The sequence below is a fragment of the Vombatus ursinus genome, unplaced genomic scaffold, assembly GCF_900497805.2.
Source record: "Vombatus ursinus unplaced genomic scaffold, bare-nosed wombat genome assembly UNPS02014838.1, whole genome shotgun sequence".
Taxonomy (NCBI): Eukaryota; Metazoa; Chordata; class Mammalia; order Diprotodontia; family Vombatidae; genus Vombatus; species Vombatus ursinus.
Window position 1 is genome coordinate 2,176,327 of NW_020954616.1, and position 23,591 is coordinate 2,199,917.

General features: G+C 42.6%; 1 protein-coding gene across 1 annotated transcript in view; it reads right to left on the reverse strand.

Moving 5' to 3' along the window:
* Positions 1-13,043, reverse strand: part of CADM3 (cell adhesion molecule 3) — a 41,516-nt gene extending 28,473 nt beyond the window's left edge. The window contains exon 1 of the mRNA XM_027840069.1: positions 12,962-13,043. Within this exon, the coding sequence (XP_027695870.1) occupies positions 12,962-13,043 (82 nt within the window). The remainder of the gene's footprint in view (positions 1-12,961) is intronic.
* Between the last annotated feature and the right edge of the window lie 10,548 nt (positions 13,044-23,591).

Here is a 23,591-nt window from a genome sequence, read left to right on the forward strand (position 1 = left end):
CATGATTGCATGGGCTTGGTTTGGGATAAAGGATGGGGGGGATAGATACTGGACAGATTGTGAAGTGGGAGCTGGATTGGAGCATAAGGGGTAAAAAGAAGCAGAGGAGAATGTCCTATTCTTGAGAGAGAGAACTACACAGAGGCAGCAGTGGGCTTGTAGTAGGCCGACAGAGGGGCCTTCTCAGAGCTTGCCTAAGACTCAGAGAAGCAGAGACAGGGAGGTGGGTGGCAGAGAAGGAGGTGGGGACAGCTGTTACTTTGATTTTCCATGTAATTAGTATTCTCAGGGGATTGGATCTGGGAGAGAGTCCTGGACTAGCTCCCTTGAGGGCAGTCACTCTCTAGCTAGGCCAGAACTGGGTGAGGACTTTGCATTTGGACCCAAGGGAAAAGGTATTTACACATTCCTCAGCAGAGTGACTCACTTGCTTCAGTTACTTTCTTCCAGGCCTGAGCTTTATTACTGCAACATCCCAAGCTACTATTCTACCTTTGGAGGCTAAATTTGGGTATCCCATAAGAGATGGATAAATGAGCAATGAAAAGAATTGGGTGAGTAGTAGAGTGGGGATTGCCTGTCTCTCTCCACCCTCCTAACCAATGCATGCACACATATACACACATTTCTAAGTCTGGGGTTCAAGGAGAAGTACAGCTTATTTCAGATCCAGCACCTTAATTCCACTCTAAGACAAGCGAGATGAATTAAGATAAGAATGAATCTGAATTCTAGGTTGGCACCAAAACCAACCCAATGTCCGAGGTATCCTTAATCATCCTTTTCCTCTGTTTTTTGTTTAACTATTCACATTGAGTCACTGTGGGAGCTTGGTCAGATATCACCACTCTGAGGTGAGGAATGACATACAACAGAGTTGTGGAAGGAGCTTGGATTAGAATGCAGGACCTAATACAAATTGCTAAACATTTGTGGAGCATCGCTATGTAGGATCCTCAGAGTTGCCACCTCTCAGACCTTTTCTGATCTCCATCCATGTCTACTGGTGCTTCAGAGCAAGTATCTTGATATACAGACAGAGAAGAGATGGAAAAATGTGGAATGGAGAAGGAGTAGGAAAACCTTGAGAAATCAAAGGAAGTAAGCAAGAGAAGTTTGTCTTTAAGAATGAGAACCCAGACAACAGGAGTTCCACATCAGTTTTCTTCCCTCATCTGCCCATCTGGAACTGAGGTTTACTGTGGAGGAATAACCATCTTTGCTACTTCTGATACCAGCACTGTTTGTTTTTTTTTTTTCCTGTCCTCCTTTCCTAGCTGGTCATTAAATTTTACACAAACAAGTTTTTGTGCAAGATGGCTCTTAGCATGTATCATGGCTATGCTTATTTGTCTCTTTATCCTCCATTAGATTGTATGCTCCATGATGGCAGGAACTATATTCTGTCTAGACTTTATGTATTGTCTATCACCTTAGCATGTATTTTACAAATGTTTGTTCAATTGAATTGTACATTCTTCTCTGTCTTCCCATGACACATATATTCTGACTCAGGAACCCCACCTTTCTTCCAAGCAAACATCTTTTTCCTTCTTATATACCCTTTTACCAAGTTTCCATATGTTTTCTTATCCAGTCCTGTGTCTTGACCCAGATAGAACCCTCTTTGAATCATTACTCAAAGAACCTTTTATCTGAAGAAATTCAATTCATGAAGCATTTATTAAGTGCTTGCTATGTGCAAAGTCTAGTATTAGGCACTGGGAATTAAGTAGCTCTCACTGTAAGCTTCCTCTCCTGGATGAAGCAGGATTCACAGTCTTTTCCTCTAAGCCACCAATGCAGGGATTCTTAACTCTTTTTGAGTCATGGACCCCTTTGGCAGTTGGCCTCAGTTTCCTCATCTGTGAAATAAGCTGGAGAAGGAAATGGCAAACTACTCCAGTATCTTTGCCAAGAAAACTCCAAATGAGGTCATGAAGAATCAGACATAACTGAAAACAACTGAACAATGAAAAATGGATCCATACCAAGAATAATGTTTTTAAATGCATAAAGTAAAATACATAAGATTACAAAGGAAACCAATAATATTGGTATACAGTTATCAAAATATTTTTAAATGAAACAAAACAGAACTATCACCTTTCCATCCCCCAAACAAGTTTATAAACCCTAGGTTAAAAATCCTTGATATAGAGGATTATCTTTTCTACCAAGGGTCCATTCTATCTATTTCAGAAAGTGGCTCCCCTTTATCTATGGAAATTAGGACAAAGTTGGTTTTAAACAGCTATACTGGGTCAATAATGACAATTTGAGAGGCCTTTAGTAATTTTTACATTTGTGTGGGATTATGGAACAAAGGAGAGAAATGGTAAGCTGTAGGCTCTTATCATCCTGAGGAACAGATTCCATGCAGTAGATGCTAGTGTCTGTTTCTATCATGTATAACACTGGCCCCTCACCTAAATACAAGAGTGTAAGGAAAATGTGCCCTGAGCTCCTCAAAGGGTTGAGTCTGACTATCTGGATGGAGTCTGTGCTAGGTTGCCCTTGAAATTCAGAGTTGGTCATGTCAGCGATTCCTTCATGCTCACTTTTATATTCACTTTCATGCACTTCCTCTTCCTCTAAGTTCCCCCTGTTATGATATGATATGATATGACATGATATAATGTTCTCATGTAGGGGCTCTGGGATCCAAAAGATAGCACAAAGAGGAGATAAAGAATGGCTTTCTCCAAATTCCTATTGGATCTTGTCATTGAGGGCCCTCACTATTGTCCTTATCTCTTCTCCCCCCCACCCCAAACTGGAGTGTAGATTGAGGAAAGCAAAGGAATTCATTGGCTCTCAAGTGAATGGTTAAGGCATCAGGCTTCTTTTTCTTCCATCCTCAGGGCAAGGTGATGTTCCTGACTTTCCTTACCCTGAAATGGAGGTAAATGAGCCAAAGGTGGTGTAATTAGCAATCAATAGACCATTAGTACGAGCCTGACTGAGGGAGGGAAACACAAGTCCTCAGAAGAGAGAGCATTTCAGCCTGTCTTCTCATTCTCCACTATTCTCCCTTCTCCCATGGACCTCTAGGTAAGTGAAGCAGTTGGGTCATGAGAGGGTTAAAGAATCTTGAAGAGAAGAGACTATAGATTCAGGGCTAAGAGAATAGATTAGAAAAGAGACCAATTCAAACAGAGACATGAGTTCAAACTCTGTCTTGAAAATCTAATGCCCTTGAAGGTGTCAGGAAGTTTAGGAGATGAGTGGAAGGGAGATATCCTTAGCTTTTTCCATAATCCTAACTCTGTGTCTCCTCTTTTTGAATGCTCAGATATGTCCCTGCATGAGGACAGGGATTTTCCCTACTTAAATGAGTAAATTGAGGTATGAGGACTGGGAGAACTGGGAATCCCACCCCAGGGACCTACATTCCAGGCTAGACTCTGACTAGTGTAAGAATTAGGATGAGGGAGAAAGGAAAAGGTGAAAACTTGGCTGTATGGTTCTGATGAAGTGTGAAGATCCGGTCAGGAGGCAGAAAGCCAAGTCCATCTGGCAGTGGCAGAAACTCCAGCTTCCTGCCACATTCAATGTCATTATATAATCGACCTCCACAACATCTTTTGCATTGGTCCACTTTCCTCTATTCACAAGGCCACTACCCCCCAATTCAGACACTCAGCACCTCTCTTGTGGATTTCTGCAATCTTCTCCTAATTGATCTCTTAGCCCCAAATCTTTCTGCTCTCTAATCTGTCCTCCCCTCAGCTGCCAAAGTGATATTCCTGAAGCATATGCCTGACCATGTTACTTTCCTGCTCAATAATTCTAATGGCTCCCTATTACCTATAGAAGCAAATAAAAACATTTGAAGTGTTCCATAAGCTGGCTGTGACCTATCTTTCTAGATTTATTACACATCACTCCCCTTCAGGCACTCTGTGGTTCAACCACAGAGTTCTTTTTCTTGCTGTTCCTCATGCACCAAGTTCCCTCTTCTGTCTCTGGCCAGGCTGTCCCTCATGCCTGGAATTTCCTTCCTCCTCACTTCTACCTCTTCAATTCATATCTTTCTTCAAAATTCATGTTTAAATGCCATCCCCTGAGGCCTTTCCTGGCCTTGCTAGTTGCTAGTGTCCTGCTTCTAAATTATATCATGTTGATTTTGCATGTGTTTTCTGTATACTTTTACATTTATATGTTTACCTCTCTAGAATGTGAGCCTCTTGAGGGCAGGTGTCACTTTTTTGGTGTTTGAATCCCCAATAGTTGTGTTTAATAAATGCTTGTTGATTGATGCATATATGGTTTGAATGATTAAAAAAAAGTGGAACACAGATTAAGGAAATATCATCTAGGTTTTATTCAAGGACCTGGCCTTTGGGGTCATACAGGACACACACTCCAAACCCTTTGGTTCTGTGTAAGGTGGCTATGAGAGTAAGACCATGAGTCAGGGTACTGATACTTTTCTACCAGGCTTCTAACATATTTCAGTCTTTTACCACCCACTCTGATACTTCCTTGTATGCATCCTTTATTTTTAGTTCCTATGGTTTCCTGTGAGTTGGATAGAAATATGACAGCAAGGGATGATAGACATTTGACCAGCCTGACAGGACAGTTGGGAGAACCTCATTGTGATGCCTCAGGTGAGGCTGCATGTTGAAGTATGAGAAGCCCTCCATTTGGGTCTGCGTTTGTATATTAGTAGTTACTGCATGCATATGCATGGTGCCATCTGTCTGCTACCCACAGCCCCTGGGCCAGATTCATGCTGTCTTGCTTTTAATCCATCTGTGAAGGAACATGAGTAAAGGGTTCTGAGGCTGAAGATGGCATGCATGACAGTGGCAGGGATAGTGTGGTACAATGGAAAGAGTACTGGATTTGGAATCAGAGGACCTAGGTTCAAATCTTGCTTCCATCACTTATTACCTGTATGATCTTGGACAAGTCCTTGTACCTCCCAGGGCCTCAGTTTCCTCATTTCTAAAACAAAGGGATTGAAGCAGATGGCTTCTAAGATGTCTTCCATTTCTAAATCTGTGATCCCATGATTATGAGGCAGTTAAGTGGCACAGTGGATAGAAGACTGGGCCTGAGTTCAAACTTTGCTGCAGAAACTTACTAGCTGTGGGCAAGTTACTAACTTCATTTTCACTTTAGTTTCCTGAACTGTAAAATGGAGATAATAATAGCACCTATTTCCCAGGGTTGTTATAAGGATCAAATGAGATAATATTTATAAAGTACTTAGCACAGTGCCTGGGATATAGTAGGTATTTAATAAATACTTGTTTTCTTTTATCCTTCTTCTTATGAACCTATGGCCTCTTAAGACTGAACTTCCTGTCTTGTTGTTATTCAGTTTTGTGCTCCTTAGCATTTTTTTTTTTTTTTTTTTTTGCTAGATGGCTGTCATGAGAATAGATAGATCCATGTGCCTGGAATTTTTTTTTTTCATCTGTTTGTAGTAGATTGGGATCAGGAGCATGCAGGAGATTCCATCCTAGCTTTGGGCAGCGCTGGGTAGGTAGAAATGACTGCTTCAGGAGAGAGGGCAGCACCACGGAGAGTAGAAGGGAGAGAGTGCCACAAAGGTGGAGGCAGTACCATGGAGAGCTCAGAGCACCACCAGTTTGTCTGGGAGCTAAGCAAAGTGGAAAACTTGTAGAGAGGGGTAGCCAACTGCGCCAGACTGTTAATACTGAAAGAACTGACAGCAGGGGCTGCCTCCAGGCTCCACATAACACCTATCATTTGATTCAAGTCTCCTGAAGTTTCTTGTTTGATCCCATCAAATACATTCCCAAGAGAGTTACACCCAGATGTGAAGAACACACCAACAGGCTAATTTAGTTTAAGGGTAGTACCAGTCAGTCAGTCAGTCAACTAGCATTTATTAAGCGCTATGTGCCAGACATGGTGATAAGCACTAGGGATACAAAGAAAGGCAAAAAACAGTGATGCTCTTAAGGAGCTCACAATTTAATAGGAGAGAAAAATACAAACAACTTTGCACAAATAAGATTAAGTTAGGGGTCATCAAAGAGGGAGGGCACTAAGATTTTAAGGAGATGGAAAAGGCTCCCTGTAGAAGGTAGGATTTTAGCTAGGACTTGAAAGAAGCCAGGAGGCACAGAGGAGGAGGGAGAGGAATTCCAGGCATGGGAAATAGTCAGTGAAAGTGCTGGGAGTCAGGAAATGGAGTGTCTCTTGTGAGGAACAGCAAGGAGGCCTGTGTCACAGTATGGAAGAGTACCTGGAGGGGAGTAAGGTATAAGACTGAAAAGGTAGGAGGGGACCCAGGTTATGAAGGGCTTTAAAAGCCAAACAGAAAATTTTATATTTGGTCTTGGAGGTAGTAGGAAGCCACTGGATTTAATTCAATATGGGAATGATATAGTCAGATCTGTGCTTTAGAAAGATCACTTTGACAGCTGAGTGGAGGATGGACTGGAGGGGGAGAGACGTGAGGTAGCAGGCTACTGTAATAGTCTAGGTATGAGCTGATGAAGGCCTGTACTAGGATGGTAGTGGTGTCAGAGGGGAAGTGAGTATATGAGAAATGTTAGAGAAAGGGCTGGGTTTGACAACTGATTAGATATGTGGGGTGTGAGAGAGAGCGAGTAGTTGAGGATGACACCTAGGTTGTGAGCCTGGGTGACTGGGAAGATGGTGGCACCCTCGCCAGTAATAGGGAAGTTAAGGAAAGGGGGACAGTTTGGGTAGAGAGATAATTAGTTCAGTTTTGGACATTCTGAGTTTAAGATATCTTTGGAACATCCATATTGAGATGTAGTAGATGGGTCTTAACTCACTCCCAGTGACATGTGTGCTAGGATAATACTCCTCTTTGAGGAGGAAGTTCAAAGGCCACCTCTTAGTGACACCGCAGAAACATCAGGGTACCCTGGAGCCCTACGTTGTGAATAACCATCACACATATCTCTCAGGATGGGGCCACCGTGGTGCGCTCTGTTAATGTACTCAGCATTTCAGCAGACGATGCACATTGGGGGACTGTAAAGTTCATTCAGGGAACAAACACATCGAATGGCTGCCTCTCCTAAGGAGGGAACACAAGCCACAACCGATGAAAGGCACCATGCTATATAAATATCAATCAGCTGGAGGAACTGGGGAAGTTGAAGTTTTGCAATGACATGGGATATTTATCATTATTTTACTGATTCCTTCTGGCATAGTCTCACCCTCTTGGCTCTTTATTGACTGTTATATTTATCTACCTTTATAAGAATTTCCACAAATCAGTACAAACATTCTAGAAATTAGTAAAAAGAAATTCTTGAAAGCATTTGGGACTTATGCAAATAAAATGACTAAAATATCCATATCTTTTGCCTAGGAAATTCCATTGCTAGGTATATACCCTATGGAGGTCATTAGAAAAAAAAGGCTACACATGCACCAAAATATTTGTAGCAGCATTTTTTGTGGTAGCAAAGAATGGAAACAAAGTAGATACCAAGTGATTAAGGAAAAGCTAAACAAATTGTGGTACATGAATGCAATAGAATATTACTGTACTGTAAGAAACAATGATCATGATGAATGTAGAGAAGGATGGACAGACTTACACGAACTGATGAAGAGTGAAATAAATAGAGCTAGGAAAACAATATACACATTGAATTTATTAATGTAAATATAAGGAATATCAACTATAAAACAAGTGAAGATGGATGTTGAAAAATTAGAAAGAATATGGTTGGAGCTTGAGAACAGACATGAAAAAAAAATACTTCTCCCCTGCCTCTTTCTGGAGGTGGTGAGTCAACAGGGTTGGAACATTGCAAGTAATGTCAATTTTTTTCTAATGTATTGATTGGTTTTGCTAATTTTTTTTTTCTTCAAAGCCTTTTTTCTTTAAAGTCTTTGTCATAAGGGAGGGCTCTCTGGGAAGGGGGAGGGGAAAGGACATAAGTGAATCTAGGTGATTTGAAAACAAGGATATTAATAAGAGTCTATAGAAGCAGCTGATTTCCCTAAAACTAGTGTGACACCAACCCTGACATTAAAATCAGTTGTTGCTTATTATTGACTGGAAGTCTTATGAACAGAAGGCCTGTAGCCAAGAGTTAAGCAGGAAGTGACAAATACCAAGAAGATATGAATGGAAAGCCTTTTCCAAGCTCTGAATGTGCCCTTAAGGTTATTATCGATCAGCATGGACCTGACCCAGCCCAGGGCCTGCATTCAAGGGGAGAAGAGAAATTTGCAACTGAATTTTCATCCTTAATTGAAATTTTTATCATAGTTGAGGTGACAGAGGAGGGAGAGCTGAAGTGAACTGGGAAATAGCAAAGAATCATACCATCCATCAAAGCCCCAGGTGTTTAAATCCTCTAGGGAAGGTTGTAAAGATTCTCCCTAGAGTATGGCCAAAGGAGGAGGAGACTCCAAGTTTGGCTTTACATGTTCTCCTGGCTGCTCTGATCAAAAGGAGACTAATAGCTCATTTAGGAACTTGTGGTGCAAATATGCCCAAGAAGCAGGTAGAAGTGTACTTGCCTAGTCTTCTGCTTTTCAGTGACGAATGCACAAAGATGGGACTTATTTTCAGGTCAAAGATTATCTAGGAACCGATCTAGTTATATGAAAAGGTAGCCTTGGTTTTGGGCTTAGAACTTCTCTACTAGAAGGGCTTGGGAGAAGGTCTGAAGGGAGTAAGGCACAAAGCACGTATACAGTTTTCCATCTGTCTGTTTTGACCATCGGCCTTGTGGAAATCATGAAAGTCAACAGTCCTGCCTGTCTTCAAGAAGTTGCGATAGAATTTGCATCACAGCTTTTGGCAATACAACTGGCATTCCACAACATGTCTCCCTGGTCCCCTGTAGGGCAGTCCATACCAGAAAGGCTAGTTCTACCTGGGTCAAACTAGGCCCCTGATATAGAGAGGATCCTTGTTCAATTCTCATCTTGCCTATGCTAAGTAATACTCCTCCTGCATCCAATGAGTGGGAAGATCATCCTCCAGGGGCTGTGCCTATGACAAGAGACAGAAACAGGGTGGTGAAGTGCTGCCAAATAGCTCTGTGGGCAGGGCTGGCTGGGCCCACCCTTGCGCACTGGGCATGTTCTCCACACTGGGAACCTGGCCAGAGAGCTGCAGAATGGACAGCAATGGACAGAAGGTCAGCAAGCTAGGAGAAAGGTGGTGCAGGGAGCAGTGCAGCACAAGGCAGAGTTGCTTCTTTGAACCCTGAACTAAGTTAACATGAGGCCCTCCATACTATTCATTTCTTCCCAGATCAGTTCACAGCCTGTTAGAGACATCCTAGAGAGAAAGAACTCAGATACAATGGTGAGCCCGGAGGGCAGCTCCAGAGAAGTGATGGCAACCTCAGGGGACTGGCAGTGCCAATCCTACAGTTTTGAGGTGGAGGGGAGGAGACAGGTGAAAATCTTGGAATACCCTAGTAATCCTTAGCATTTACACTTAACACCATGGTCAGTCTCAGAAATGTCTTGTCATTGCCAACCACCAATCCCTGCTCAGCCTTTCAAGCTTAAAAATGGCATCCCTGGGGAATAGTCAAGGCCAGAGAAGCTTCAGTGTTTGCATTTAGGATTCCAGGGAGACACACCTCTTCTACCCCAACCTATGCAAACACCAGCACAACAGACAGCTTGCCACCTGCCTCTCTTCCACTATTTCTCAACAACATTGCTAATTCCTTTGACTGTGGAAGCTTATGCAGATATTGTTATTGTTGTTGTGGTGATGCTGATCACAATGATGGTGGTGGTGGGATAGACCTCAAGAAATTAAAGGACTGGAAAGCTGGGAGGGAAGAATAAGAAGAAAAAGAATGAGTAAGAGCTGGAAGGACCTTAGAGGCCATGTAGTCCAATTCCCTCCTTTTAGATATGAGGAAATTGAGGCCTAGATAGGTTAAAGAAGAATTAAATTATTTAACACAAGATTATGGTTGCTTTTAACTATTTTTGAGTTAGTGTCAAGGCTGTTTTCTTTAATTCCTCCTCCTGCCATACATACACAGATACACTTTATCCATAACATAGACATTTAAATTCATAACCTCTTCCTCTATACTTTATTTTGCCCCACCTCCCTCAAAGTCTCCAGCGAAAAGGTAGCAAGTCCCTAAGCATTAACTCCCTATATTTCTGGGACTACTTAGCTCTTCTACCTTACACTAGTTCTTATCTCTGGCTTAGCCAGTGTTAGGTACTTCACTTGCCCAGTGCATAGGATGAAATGAATGCCAAGCTAGTAAAGAAAAGTGCCTCATTTTGAGTCCTGTTCATAAAAATAAAACAAACAAACAAAAACATCTTGGAGAATACCCATATACCAAAACAACAAATAAAGCTATTCTGGGGAAGGGACATTTTTCTCCCTGCTCAGTATAAGGGTTGAGCAGGGACCATGCCATTGACAGCAGGAACAGGAAAGTGGGATAACAATACAGCAATCACAATAAATAGCTATCATTTATAGAATGCTTTAATGTTTGCAGAGTGCTTTACAAATGCTATCTCATTTCATTCTCACAGCAACCCTGGGAGATTGGTGCTATTATTTCACTCATTTTACAGATGAAAAAACTGAGGCCCACAGTGGTTAAGTGACTTGTCCAGGGTTATACAGCTAGTAAGTATCACAGGCAGGGTATTTAAATTCAGATGTTCCTAACTCAAAATCCAGCTCTATATACTTCCCTGTCAAAAGTGGCTCTCCTCAGTACAAAATAAGAGAGAAGAAATGATTTAGAGTCCCATTTACCTCTAGATTTAATTGTAAAAAAATTAATACTTCCTGTGACTCCATTTGCTCCCCTTCCTGATGGGTGAAATACCCCTGTGTCAGATGGTCTCCGTACTCAGTCATACCTGGTCACTTGCCCAAACCAGGCCCTTAATAGTAGAATAGGCTAAATAAATGGTGAGCCTAAGGGCTGCTGCTGTTTGACAATCAGGGCCCAGCAAATAAGAGTATCTTAGGCTGCAGTTCTAGGCGTGGACTTCTCCTGACCACCCTTTTTCCTTTTCAAGTTAGGTCTAGGGTTGGTAGTGTAGCTCCCCAGAGGAAGGGAAAGAACTGGGAGGGGGTGCTCCCCTTATGGGTGGAGGAACTGGTGTCGCCCTGGTAACTGGGGCTAGAGCTGTCTTTGGGGAGGGCTGGGGATAAGAGGGGAGGAACAAGCCAACCAGTCAGGCAGGCAGCGGCTGGGAAGGGATTCCCCGGGGTCCCCGGACAGGGGGAAGCTCCTTCATCAAGATGAAGGCGGGGCTGGGGGAGGGTGCAAGAAGAGGCGGGACCAGAAACAGACCGCTCCTCAGTATTCTTACACGTTCCCCTGGGCTCTTTTTATTTCTTTCTCTTCTCTTCTCTCTCTCTCTCTCTCTCTCTCTCTCTCTCTCTCTCTCTCTCTCTCTCTCTCTCTCTCTCTCTCTTCCCCCCCCCAATTTCTAACTACCCTTCTCACTCCCCATCTCGCTGCCCCACCCTGTGCCCAGTCCCACTGGCCATCCGGTCCGAAGTCCAAGAGTCGCTTGGACTGTCTCCTCCCCTGCGGTTCCCTCTGCTCTCCGCTGGCATCTGGCCTGGCACAGCGGGTCCCCCCCCCATCCCTGGGCTCCGCTGCGGTCCAGTTCTCCTCCCTTCTCCACAATCCTCCCCCTTCTCCATCTCCCCCCTCCCCCCGCCATTATATGGATGGAGGGGAAGACGATGCATTCCTTTACTACCTTCTCAGGCCACCTTCCTTTCAGAGACCCTATACCTCCCAACCTCCCCCCGCCCCCCTGCCGCCGCCAAATAGGCATCCTTGCGCCGCAGTTACCCCCATCTCCCTATTAACCATGGCTTTCAGACCGCCCAGCGGTCCTAGCCAAGTTGACCTACATAGCCCGGCCCAGAGCGGGAGGGGCCTTTCCCCACGTACTTTCGCCCCTGGACAGCCTCCCCTTCTTTCTCCTCCTCCCCGCGGATCCCCTTCCCACCACCTCAGGTTCATCTGCCTTCTTTTCCTTTCCTCGATCACCTGAAGGAGATCTGGATCACCAGACTAACAGGGAGCTACCTAAGTTCTGTGGAAAGGAAGGAATCAATGCCATCTCTAACCCAGCGGAGTCCTGGGCTTTCCAGCAATCCCTAGGCTCTCAGATCTTTCATAACCCCTTTTATCTGCGATCCTTGCCTCGTTATGAGTAAGATCTGACCTCTTGTTTGAATTTCCTATAACAGCCTTTGCCTCGGCCAGGTGATGTTGCATTCCTGGGTCCCAAGAGTCCCCCCATCCTTAGCCCCCGTGTTGTTGTTTTGCTTCATGAAGAAGCTCCCCCCTCCTTCCCCCACACCCCCCTCTACAGCCTCGCCCTGTCCCCCTCCCTTGCCCGCCCGGCGGCGGGGCTGGGGAGGGGGGCAGTAAGCTGTGGAGGTGGTGGTGGTGGTGGTGGTGATGATGCTTGCATACAGCAGTCCGGGGAATCTTACTGGCCGCTCAGCCCCTACAGATACACATACAGACACACAGACACAACACCCCGACACACGGCACACACCCTAACAGAAAACACACTGACGGAAATTCACCCCGCCCCCAACACACCCCGACACAGACATACACACAGACACTGACACAGAGACGCAGAACCAGACACCAACACAGACACACACACCCAGATACACACACGGACACCAACACACGCACACAGCAATAGAAGAAACCCAGAAATAGAAACATTGGGCTCGACAGGCAGACATAGATTTCGAAATACGGACACTGGGGAGGCACACACCGTTACGCCCCGGGATGCACACCCCGAGATGCACAGGCAGAGATGCCCAAAGAGACAAGACAGACACAAGGATAACAGCATCAGCTGGCTACTTATAACCCTGGGTACCTAACAAAGCCAACAGGCTCTCCACTCCCTCCCTGGGTCCCTCCCCGCCCCTTCCTCCCCCCCACCCCCTGCTGCTCCCTCCCTCACTCACCGTCCTGGGAGAGGTTGGCCCCGCCGGGCGCACAGCAGCAGGCGAGCAGCAGTAGCAGGGGCAGGGCGGTGGGTGCCCCCATCGCGCTTCCCGGCCGGCTCCCTGGCTGGGCGCTGGCGAGCCTGGGTCCCCCGAGTCAGGGAGGAGGGGCGGAGGAGGGAGGGGGGTCCGATGACGGTCTTGGCGGAAAGAGCGTCCCCGAGCCGCAACAGAGCCCGGGGCCGAGGCGGGAACGGGGAGGGAGCCGGCGCTGCTGCAGTCGCGGGGATTAAATAGGGCGCTCGGAGCAGACCATTCGGCTGGCGGCGGAGGGGGGGGGGTGACAGGGGGCTGGGCCAGGCGGGGGGGGGGGGGGGGGGGGGGGGGGAGCAGGCTGCCGCATTCCTCGCTCCCCCCCCCTCCTTCTATTCCTCCCCACCCCTCCTGCCACCGTGGTGTGTTCCGCCTGTTCCCTCGGGAGCGCAGCCGGCCGGGCTCGGGTGTGGAGCAGAGGGAGGCAGCTGGCTCAGCAGCGGGGCTTGGGGCGCACCCCACGTCGGCCCGAAGCAGCGGGAGGGGGTCGGGTGGGGCCCGGGGCCAGCTGGCGAGAGCGGGCACTGCAGCCTTGGGCAGGGCGTGCCCACTGGCCCAGGCTAAGCCATCTCTACCATCCCACCCTGTTGTCCAGGTTCTAGAACTGGTGTCCCTGCAGCTTCGGGGCCCTTCCTACCAACAATCAGTGTCCTCAGCCTCTTTCCAAAAGAATAACTAGCTACTATAGTCCCCTTTCTAAAGATAAACAAGCCTCCCTAGACCCTTCCTCTTCAATAGTCAGTGCCCCTAGTAGGCATCAGCCCAGCAACAGTTTACTCCCCCTTCCCCAGCAAGCCCCAAACAGTGTTGCCTTATCACAGAAATTACTAACCCTCCCAGAGCAGCTGTACCCTCAACACATCTCTATCCAAGCATCTTCCCAAATCGTTCTCACTGCAGGGGCCCAAGTTCCTTTTAAATCCAATTCCCTCTTCCAATTTCTCCTGCTATAATCTCTCTGGGAGGCCTGTGCCCTTGTATTTTTCTGGCCTGTCTTTGAAGAGCTTGTCCATCCTATCCTGACAGGAAGCCCTTTTATGTTCCTGGGTGAATTAACTGATGTACCTAGGGAGGGCTTTTAGACATCTTCTGTCCCTAGATGGACAAAAACTAAAACATCTCAGAAAAGGTAGAAGGGATAGGCAGACAGAATCTATACACTTGTGTCTCAACAGTTCTGGGTCTCTAATAGAAGAATGAATCCCAAGGGATGGTTTGTGGATTCTTATGATCAAGTGTCTTGAGGAAGGGTCTTCAAGCAACTTTGGAAAGACTACACTCAATCCAGTGTGGAGATTTAGTCTCCAAAGATGAGAAAATTTCTGAAATTTAGAGTCATCCTATGTAGGTATCAATCCTTGTAGATCTTCATAGATATCAATAAACTGGTCCAATCTCCTTATTCTGCAGGTGAAGAAACTGAAAACCAGAAAGATCATGACTTGCCAAAGGTCACACAACTAGTTAGATGGTGGAACAATTCTCTTGCCACTATGGCAAGTGATGTGATTTCTCTCTATGACTGTGACATTATGCAATGCTTTTGTGAAGATGCCTTAATATCTCAGTAATCTTCTAGTATCACTGTCAGATTTTCTTTCAGTATCCTTGTAATTGGGTGCTTTTGGCTCTTATCACCTGTTTTCTCAGGGTTTCTGGTCCTTCAATGGCTTTGTGATGTTATCTCTCAGAGCATTGAAAAATATCAGATATTGAGAGGTACTTCCATTGTCTTTTTCTAACTTTGGCATGGTGCTTTAATTTCTTAGTACCTCTGTTCAATCTACCTTGGAAGGTCCCTTAAAACATTCAAGTACCTTTGGGTGGTTTTTGAGAATTTCTTGCAGGGATTTCTGAGCTACTGACCAATCTTTGGGTTGATGAGTGTGGCTGGGTGCCTGCATATTTATGGATACTCATACTTCCATTGACATGGAAGATCTTGAAGCTTCAAATCTATCCCCTGTCTCAGCATCTTTCTCACAGGGGTTCTTTGATGGTCAAACATTTCTAAAATTTCTGAGATTAGGATGGGTGGAAAGACTCAGCTAAATGAAGGGGCAGGGCCTGTGAGATCAGGTGGGAGGGGCCAGGCTGTGTGTGGCAGAGGAAGGGTTGGACTGCAGTGGGTATGGAGGAGAGAAAAAGCTGACCTATGTGAAGGAGAGTGGGCCAGGCTGGAGTGGAGTCAGCTATATGTTTAGAAGAAGAGTGTAAGGAAAAAGGGGTCGGTCTTTCAGGGGGTACGGGCAGAACTTCATGTGTGGGAGGAAACTGACTGTCAAAAGGGGAGAGCCTAGCTGGATGAGGAGGCATATTTTAAGTCTTCTCATTTTTGAGCTGGGAAGGTACTTGGGCACCATCTTTTCTGAATTGTGTAAAGGAGAGGGAAGGCCAGGCTGTGTGAGGGAGGATGTGTAGAGACTGGGTTTGGGTGGGGGGGGGGGAAAGAAGGCACATGGGATCCATTCCCAGGCTCTTCTATTACTAATTAACTCTTCCATTTGCTGTCCCACTCTTATCTCTGTCTGTCTGTCTATTCCTGCATAGATTGTGCTGGCTCTACCCTTTCCCAGTCCCCTTCCTTCTCCATCACATTAACTGCACAGGGGATTAAGACTATAGGATTTAGAGCTGGAATAGACTTAATATCACCTTCCTTCTAATTTTATGGGTCAGAGACTTGAGGATTTGTGGGGATCAATAACTTCTAATGATATAGCTAGTAAGTGGAAGAGCTGGGATTTGAATCCAGGACCTTGGACTCAGGACCAGGACCTTTTTTCCAGTTCCCCATGCTGCCTGGAGGAGCTGAGAAAATGAAATTCTGGGAAGGTGTCCTCCTACTCCTTCTCCTGCTTTCTCTGTCTCTTCCATATACATACCCCACTGAAGGATAGATTCATTTCAACAGCCAGGAAAAGCCTCTCATGGTACTGCTTATCCTTGGAGCTAAGGGGTGAGGGCTAAGTGTCTCTGATGGCAATCTTTTCATTGCATATTCATTGCAACCAATAAGGAGTCTTTCCTACCTGAGGGGACTTGTTTCCCTTCCTCTAACTATTTGTTTATCCTTTTTCTTATGAAGCTTTAAGATCATTACATCTAAAGCTAGAAGTTTCCCTTCCTCATCTCCTTCAATATTCTACCTCTATGCTCTATCACCTTTGGTCAGATTTTTATGGATTGACCTAGACAAAGAAAACCAGCTTTTTTGCTCCCCTCACAAAGGTAGTATCTATGGAAGAGCTATGCTGGAAAGACCACTGAACTTGGAGTCAGAAGTCCTGGGTCAGAGTCCTGGCACTGGCAATTAAAGTGAAGGGGTCTTGGGCAAGTCTTTTATTTTCCTGAAGACTCAGTTTTCTCATCCATAAGATGGGGAAAATAACATTTGCCCTTCCCATCTCACAAGATTTTTCTGAGGAAAGTCTTCTGTTAACTGAAGGGCTATGTCTGATTATTGAATTATTATCCATGTTGGGTCAAATGATCTCAAAGGGCCTTTCCTAGTTTAAAAAAAAAAAATCTTACAATCCACATGCTTCCCAGAGATCTAGGGTGAGGTCTAGGGTAGGCTGTGAGATTGCAGTGCATAGGTTGTTACAGTAGGGGCAGGGAAAAGGCTCTTTGATCCCCCTGATCCACTGGGCAACGGCTAGGGTAGCTGGGGGTGTGGAATGTGGTATTGGTGCTGGTTCTATGCCAGGCACTGCTGTGTAGGCGCTGGACATTCCTTCCCCCACGCTGCCCAGCAGGGAGAAGGAGAGCTCTTAGGTAGAGTGGGAAGGAATAATAATAATAGCTTTCATTTTTATAGCATTTTATAGTTACCAAGTGTTACATAAATGATCTCATTTGATATGTACAACAATTTTGCGAGGTAGGTAACACAAGTATTATTACATTCGTTTTAAAAATTGGGAAATTCAAATTCAGAGAGGGGGAAATGACTTGCCTGAAGTCATACATTTAGTATGGGGGCAGGACTGCAATTTTGTCCCAGGCCTTCTGACTTTGAGCTGGTGTTCATTAGACGATACCATACTAGCAATAATTAATACTTTTATTACTTGAGTACTTTTATTACTGCTTACTTAACAAGGTTGTTGCAAACTTTAAAGTGCTATATGACCATAAGCATTGTTATTATTAAACTCCTATGGGTAGGGGCAATGTCCTTTTCTTATTTATCTGTCTACCATCACTCCAGTGACCTTTGTTAACTGACTCCCTCAGGGGACATACATGGGCAGCTATTCACACACAAAGGGCTTCTTTTGGACATTAAATTCGACTTGCATACTTTATAAGGGCAGAGGGTAAATAAATGCCCCTGTGAATCTCATCTCCCCTTCCTATAGCCTCAAAGGTTGGTCAGGCTTCAGCCTAGCTCCAGGCCTGTAAGACTACTCTTGGAGGACCTCAGAAGTTCAATCCCCAGCCCCCCCCCCTTTTTTGCTTTTTGGTGAGGCAATGGGGGTTAAGTGACTTGCCCAGAGTCACACAGCTAGTAAGTATCAAGTGTCTGAGGTTGGATTTGAACTCATGTCCTCCTGACTCCAAGGCCGGAGATCTATCCACTTTGCCACCTAGCTGCCCCCAATCCCTTATTTGTTTATTTATTCCTTTGTTTATTTATTTTTAATTGACTTATTCACTTATTTGTCTAGTTGTTTATTCATTTTGCTATCAGTCTATTTATTTATTCATTCATTCATTTATTTTTATTGAGGAAGACACTGAGGTCTAAAGGGTTGAAGTGTCCTGCCCCAGGTCACATGGCTAATAAGTAAGAAAGATGAGTTTTGATTGTAGATCTTCTGAATTACAAATCTAGACAGATTTTACCTAGGACCTTTAGGTCACCCTTCTGCCCCTCCAACCTACATCAAAAGTGAAACAGTGTTGAGGTGGTAATGTGAGGACTTTGGGACAAAAATTAATCCCTATAGCACATATATGGGGCAACTAGATAGTGCAGTGGAGAGCATGCCAGACCTGGAGTCAGGAAGACTCATCTTCCAGAGTTTAAATCTGACCTTAGACACTTACCAGCTTTGTGACCCTGGGCAAGTCACATAACCCTGTTTGCCCCAGTTTCATTATTTGTAAAATGAGCTGGGGAAGGAAATGGCAAACCACTCCAGTATCTCTGCCAAGAAAGCCCCAAATTGGGTCATGAAGAGTTGGACGTGACTGAACAACAGCAACAACTGTGAGGACTAAAATTGTCCGACCTACAATAAAAGAAACTGAGGCAGAGCTCTGAGCCTATGGCACTTTATTAAAGGGTCCATGGTCTCCTCTAATGAAGTGAACCTCAGATCTTCCTCACGATCTGAGATGCCCCCTTCTTCCAGGACCTTGTTTTTATAGGGTTTGATATCAGATTTGTTACCTAGACATTTTACAAAATACTAAATCCCATTGGTTGAGAATGATAGACATAAACAAAAATAAGCAAAAATGATATATCAACAGAGTCACAAGTTGGGTGAAGCAAGAAATGTCTCCACTGACTCGGTGGTCATAAGATAGATGGGCTTCTCCTTAGGTTAGGCAAGAGGAGATGGTACAAGCTACAAAGCTACATACGCTCCAAAAACATAAGGGGGGGAGGGCAAGATTTTCACTATCATGTCACCACCCATGCTTGGTTTGGTCATGGAATTCGAGCAAAACAGGATGGTGATATCTTTGCCAGCATTGTTGTGGTTGTGCAAGTGAGATCCATAATTGGTAAACAAGTAATGAACATTACATTAAAGTTTGAGGCCTATTATAGGGCCCTTCTTTAGAATCTATATTCCTATGTGGCTTATACAAGTATGGATTAATATATTGCTTACTCTTATTGACTAGATATATATTACTAGATGAATATGTTAAATTACTAACAATTATTACCCCTTATAAAATCATAATGAATTGACTAATACTGATTAGAGACTTTCTAAGAGAATTTTACCATGTTTTTTCTCCCAACAGGTCATTTGTTTTATTATTATTATTATTTTCTAGTTTTTTTAAAAACAAAATATATTCCAATAATCATATGACAGATGTATTTATAATGTAATAATATTCAGATTGAAAAGAGGAAGAAACTTGCTTAAACAGTTTCTCTTAGCTTTCTTATATTTAAAACATCACCAATCCGGTGACGATAATTTAGTTAAATATCTTTCAAACTTATCAATTCATAGAAAGTCATTTATCTTATTACCCCTGTTGTTTTTCATGCTAATCATAGTAATTTATGTAGTGCCTACAACATTTCAGGCTCCTTTTATGTCTTGAAAATTGCTTAAGCCTGTTTTTAATAATACTTTAAAATGTTTAGTCTATAATTTCCCAATTTTGTTAACATTCCATGCCAGTTAGAAAAAGTATCTATAAATGGGGTAGCATTTTTTCAAATGTATTCCTACAAGGTCTGAACATTACAGTGCTCATCCTTTACACAAGCCAGGCCCTGTGTTAAGCATTTCGAAACTATATGTTTCTCCTAACAATCCTGGGAGATAGGTGTAAATATTTACTGTTCCCTTTGTACATACAAGGAATGATTAGATTCTCTAATTTACTACCATTACAATATTTTCAACCCAATCAATTTTGATTTAGAATGACTAGTGGCAATAACTAAACTTCACTTTGCATAAGGTTCCATTATTTTTAGTTGGCTCATATTAAAAAAAATTCATGGTGACCCTCCCAACTTCCTGCTACTGCTTCTTTGTTTCTTTGAGTTCCTCAAAGAGTCAAACCAATTCCTTTAAATTTTCTAAATTATTAATCCTTTAGCATGACTATTTAAACCAGAGCAGAGATAATCTTTTCTCTATCAATCAATTAATTAACATGTATTTTATGAAACTTATTTTTTAGTCTTATATTGATAGGGGAAGGAAGACATGCAGTAACTATCAAAGGGCATTGCTTTTAAAAAATTCCTGTATCTTTTTTTTATTTCAGTGGGATTAAGACCCTCTCTGAAATCTCCTTTTCAAAACTCTAAAACTTCTTACTTTCAAACCCTGAATTTACCCTTTCAATGCAAACAAACTCCAATTTTTTTTACCCATCTACTCATCCTTAACTTTTTTCATTTCCTTATGCAACACTACTCTTTTTCTCTTCTACTTATTTAATTTCTCCAGTAAACTCCTTTTTGGTTCTTTACTGGTTACAAATGCACAGCTCATGCCAATTTCTTTAAGTACTTTTGGGAAATTAGAATTAGTTACAATCACATAGTTTTTTGGTAAATGATAGGCAAATAGACCTCAAAACAAGTCACTCAGCACAACAAGTTCGTCATTGTAGGATGTGACAGATTTCAGTAAGCAGGATGACTTTGGAGAAGAAATCATCTCCTCAAAATTAACCTCTTTTATGCTGGAAAGGCATTCATCCAGCTATTTTGGCAATGCCTAAGGGGATTGGCCAAAGCTTAGCTATGGCACAGGAATGTAACAGGAATTGCACTACTGGAAAACTATCTGATGAGAGATTGTACTTTCTGAAGGGCTCAGGGTGTAACTTTTTCTCTATTTCCTTTCAAATCACTCAAAATTAAGTCCATTTATTTTGTTTTTTAAATAATTTGTAAATTTTGCTTTTACCTCTCAAAATTTCAGTATTTTATACTTTTATAAGCCATATGCTCATTTTAATTTGATCTTTTCTAATCTGAGTATCCTCTATTAGGTATATATATACTTAATTTATTTCTATATTTCTATTTTTATATTCTTGTTTAATTCTATCTTCAATAATTCTTTCCCCAAATTACTATAGCCTTATTTATACAATTTGAACTTATTTTCACTAACCAATTGATTTCAACACAAGTTTTACTGTGTTTTAATTTACCTAAACAATTTACTTAAACTGCAGTAGTATCATTAGACTTCACTTACCTTCAGTTGCTTTCTGATTTCAAAACAAGTTTTTTCTTTTTTCTGGGAGCATTTTGGGATTCACCTTCAGTTGGGAGTCCTAATCAGGACTTGCTTGATGCTGGTGCCCCAGGTCAGTTGTTCAAAAGCAGTAGACAAAAGAAGGGTAAAAGAACTCCAGTTCTGCCCACTTTTCTTTTCCAAAGATGGTCTAAAATTTCCTTGTCCTGCCTTCTAATAATAAAAATTTCTTCCTATGATAAACTTATCCCAACTTTAAGTACAGTTTTTAAGTATTCTTTTATTCTACACTAAAATGAAAACCAGTTTCATAGATTGATACCCCCAAACTTCAGATTTAGAGATTTTTCTTCAGGCTTAGCAAATATGTTTCCCTTTTAAATTCTGAGTTGTGAAATTAAGCTCACAATAGTTTTATTCTGAATTCACCTATACTATTTTCTAAGTTTTTCTTATTTTAACACTTCTCTGAATTCCTATTTCACTGAAGCTCTCCTGAACATATCTCATGACTAATAAGACAGTTCTTAAATTGAAAATTTCAGCTTCTAGTCAATTCCTAGTCATTTTAAAGGTCCCTTTTAAGGAATAACTGATCTGTGGATTTTTTTTTTTGTTGTTGTTTTCACTAAACTTCACAGAGTTTGGTATAGTACCCCATAAGCTCATCAAAATACTTTATATAAAGACATCAAAATTATAATTTAGAAATGAAAGAAATTTGATTATTCCTGTCTCAGAAATTTGGTTTCTAGTGGTTTTTTTTTGTATCTTAGTTTTCAATTAATTTCTGTATCTGTCTTTCATCTTAGCAATCTCCAACATGGCCAGTGTTGGAAACAGAGAAAAAAGGGAGATTTGTCCTCTTTTAAGCCTTTTAAAAAAGTTTGGTTGATCACAGCAAAAGAAAAGACATAGGTAAAACACCTGTTAGCTATGGGTTTGCAAAAGCAGAAATACCAGAGACAAAACACACATATCTCCCATTGTCTTAAAGATTTTCCTAATTGTAGAAGGTCCCTTTCTATCTGAAATAAAGAACCCACTATTCCTAAACTTAATTTCAAACAGATACTTACAGAACATATAACAAGACAAAACATTAAATCAGGCCTGAACTTCTCCTGAGTTTTTCTCTAGGGGATTTTGAAGTGAAGATCTTACTTGTCTTCTCTATTAAGTATAGAACTCATGACCATCTTGTAGCAGGAGTCCTGCTGTCAGCCTAAGATAATTCTTCTGTTTCCTAATTATTAGAATTTTATCAATAGAACATGTAATTTAGTAACAATGCAAATTGCTCTAGTCTAATTAGACAATTGGGTTCACCCATTTAAAGTGGACTTTGTATTTAGAACAAATCCCTAACAGATAGAAGCGCTGGTTAAAGTTCTATTCCTCTAGACTTTTTGCCGAAGTATAATCACAGGAAGAACTGAGAATGATGAAGAATACCAATATCAATATCAATAGTTCATTTATTCTAAGCTGATTTGGGGAGGTTATTCAATAAAATTCTATAACTTTCTAAGTAATCAAAAGTTTCATGCTTTGGCCAAAACAATTGCCTAAGCTTTTTGTATTCTCAAACCAAACTTTACACAGTTTAATAGCTATTTCTTTAGTCATCTTCATACAGGGAGTTCACCCTTGTCCCAATGGGGATCCTGTAGGATGCATTTCTCCTTTTATGCCTGACCCCATCTCTCCTTCGGGTATCTCTGACCAGGACTGGCACTCTTCTGAGGAACTTCTCCTTAAAGTATTGGACTAGATTCCTGAGGGACCCACCTTTCAGTTTATTCCGTCTGAGAAGTTTCACAGCTGAAGGCACTAGAGATGACTCCCCTTTGATTATGGATGGAGGGGGATAATCTACCTGCCTGAGTTCTACCTATATGGGTGTCTTTCCTACAGCTAACACTGTAATATTCAGAGATTTGTTTTGGCAAATTTTCCAATACTTCCAATTCTTAATTTCTAGGCTTTATCTCCAGGGTCCTAAGATGGGTCAACTAGGGCCTACCAGTCCTTTAGAAGTGAATATTCAGCAAAATTTATACCTGCTTTCCTTTCAACTTCCTGAAAATTTAGCTCTGATTGTCAACAACTGACTTAATCCTAAGCAAATATAAGTGAAAATAACCTTTTCCTTTCCTCATATCTGTAAAACCAAAATGAGCCTTCTCGGGTCAAAAGAAAGTGGAACTACTTTCAGGATGGTCACAGCCTTGACAGATTACTATTGAGGTTGGGAATCTCTCTTCTATGGCTATTGGGTCTGGTCTGAATTATTGATTCCTCAAAGTGGGGTCAGAGCATTAGAATGGGGAATCACTTCCCCAAGCCCTATCCATCAAAGGGACTGAACGTAGGGTCCTCTAGATGGGTTCCTTATTCCCATTGTGAGCCACCAAAAGTTCTCCTTCAACCAATTTGAGAGATTTCTCCACTGATGACAGAAATGATTTAGTTACTCCTTGTTAAAAGAATTTAAAGGCAAAAAAAAAATCTATTTTAACTCTGCCAACAGGAAGTTTTAAAATTAACTTAGGTGGCTAGCTGGCTGAAAATGAGGAACTAGCAATTCCATTGCTGAATCTCCCTGGTATTAACAAAATGAAAGCAAA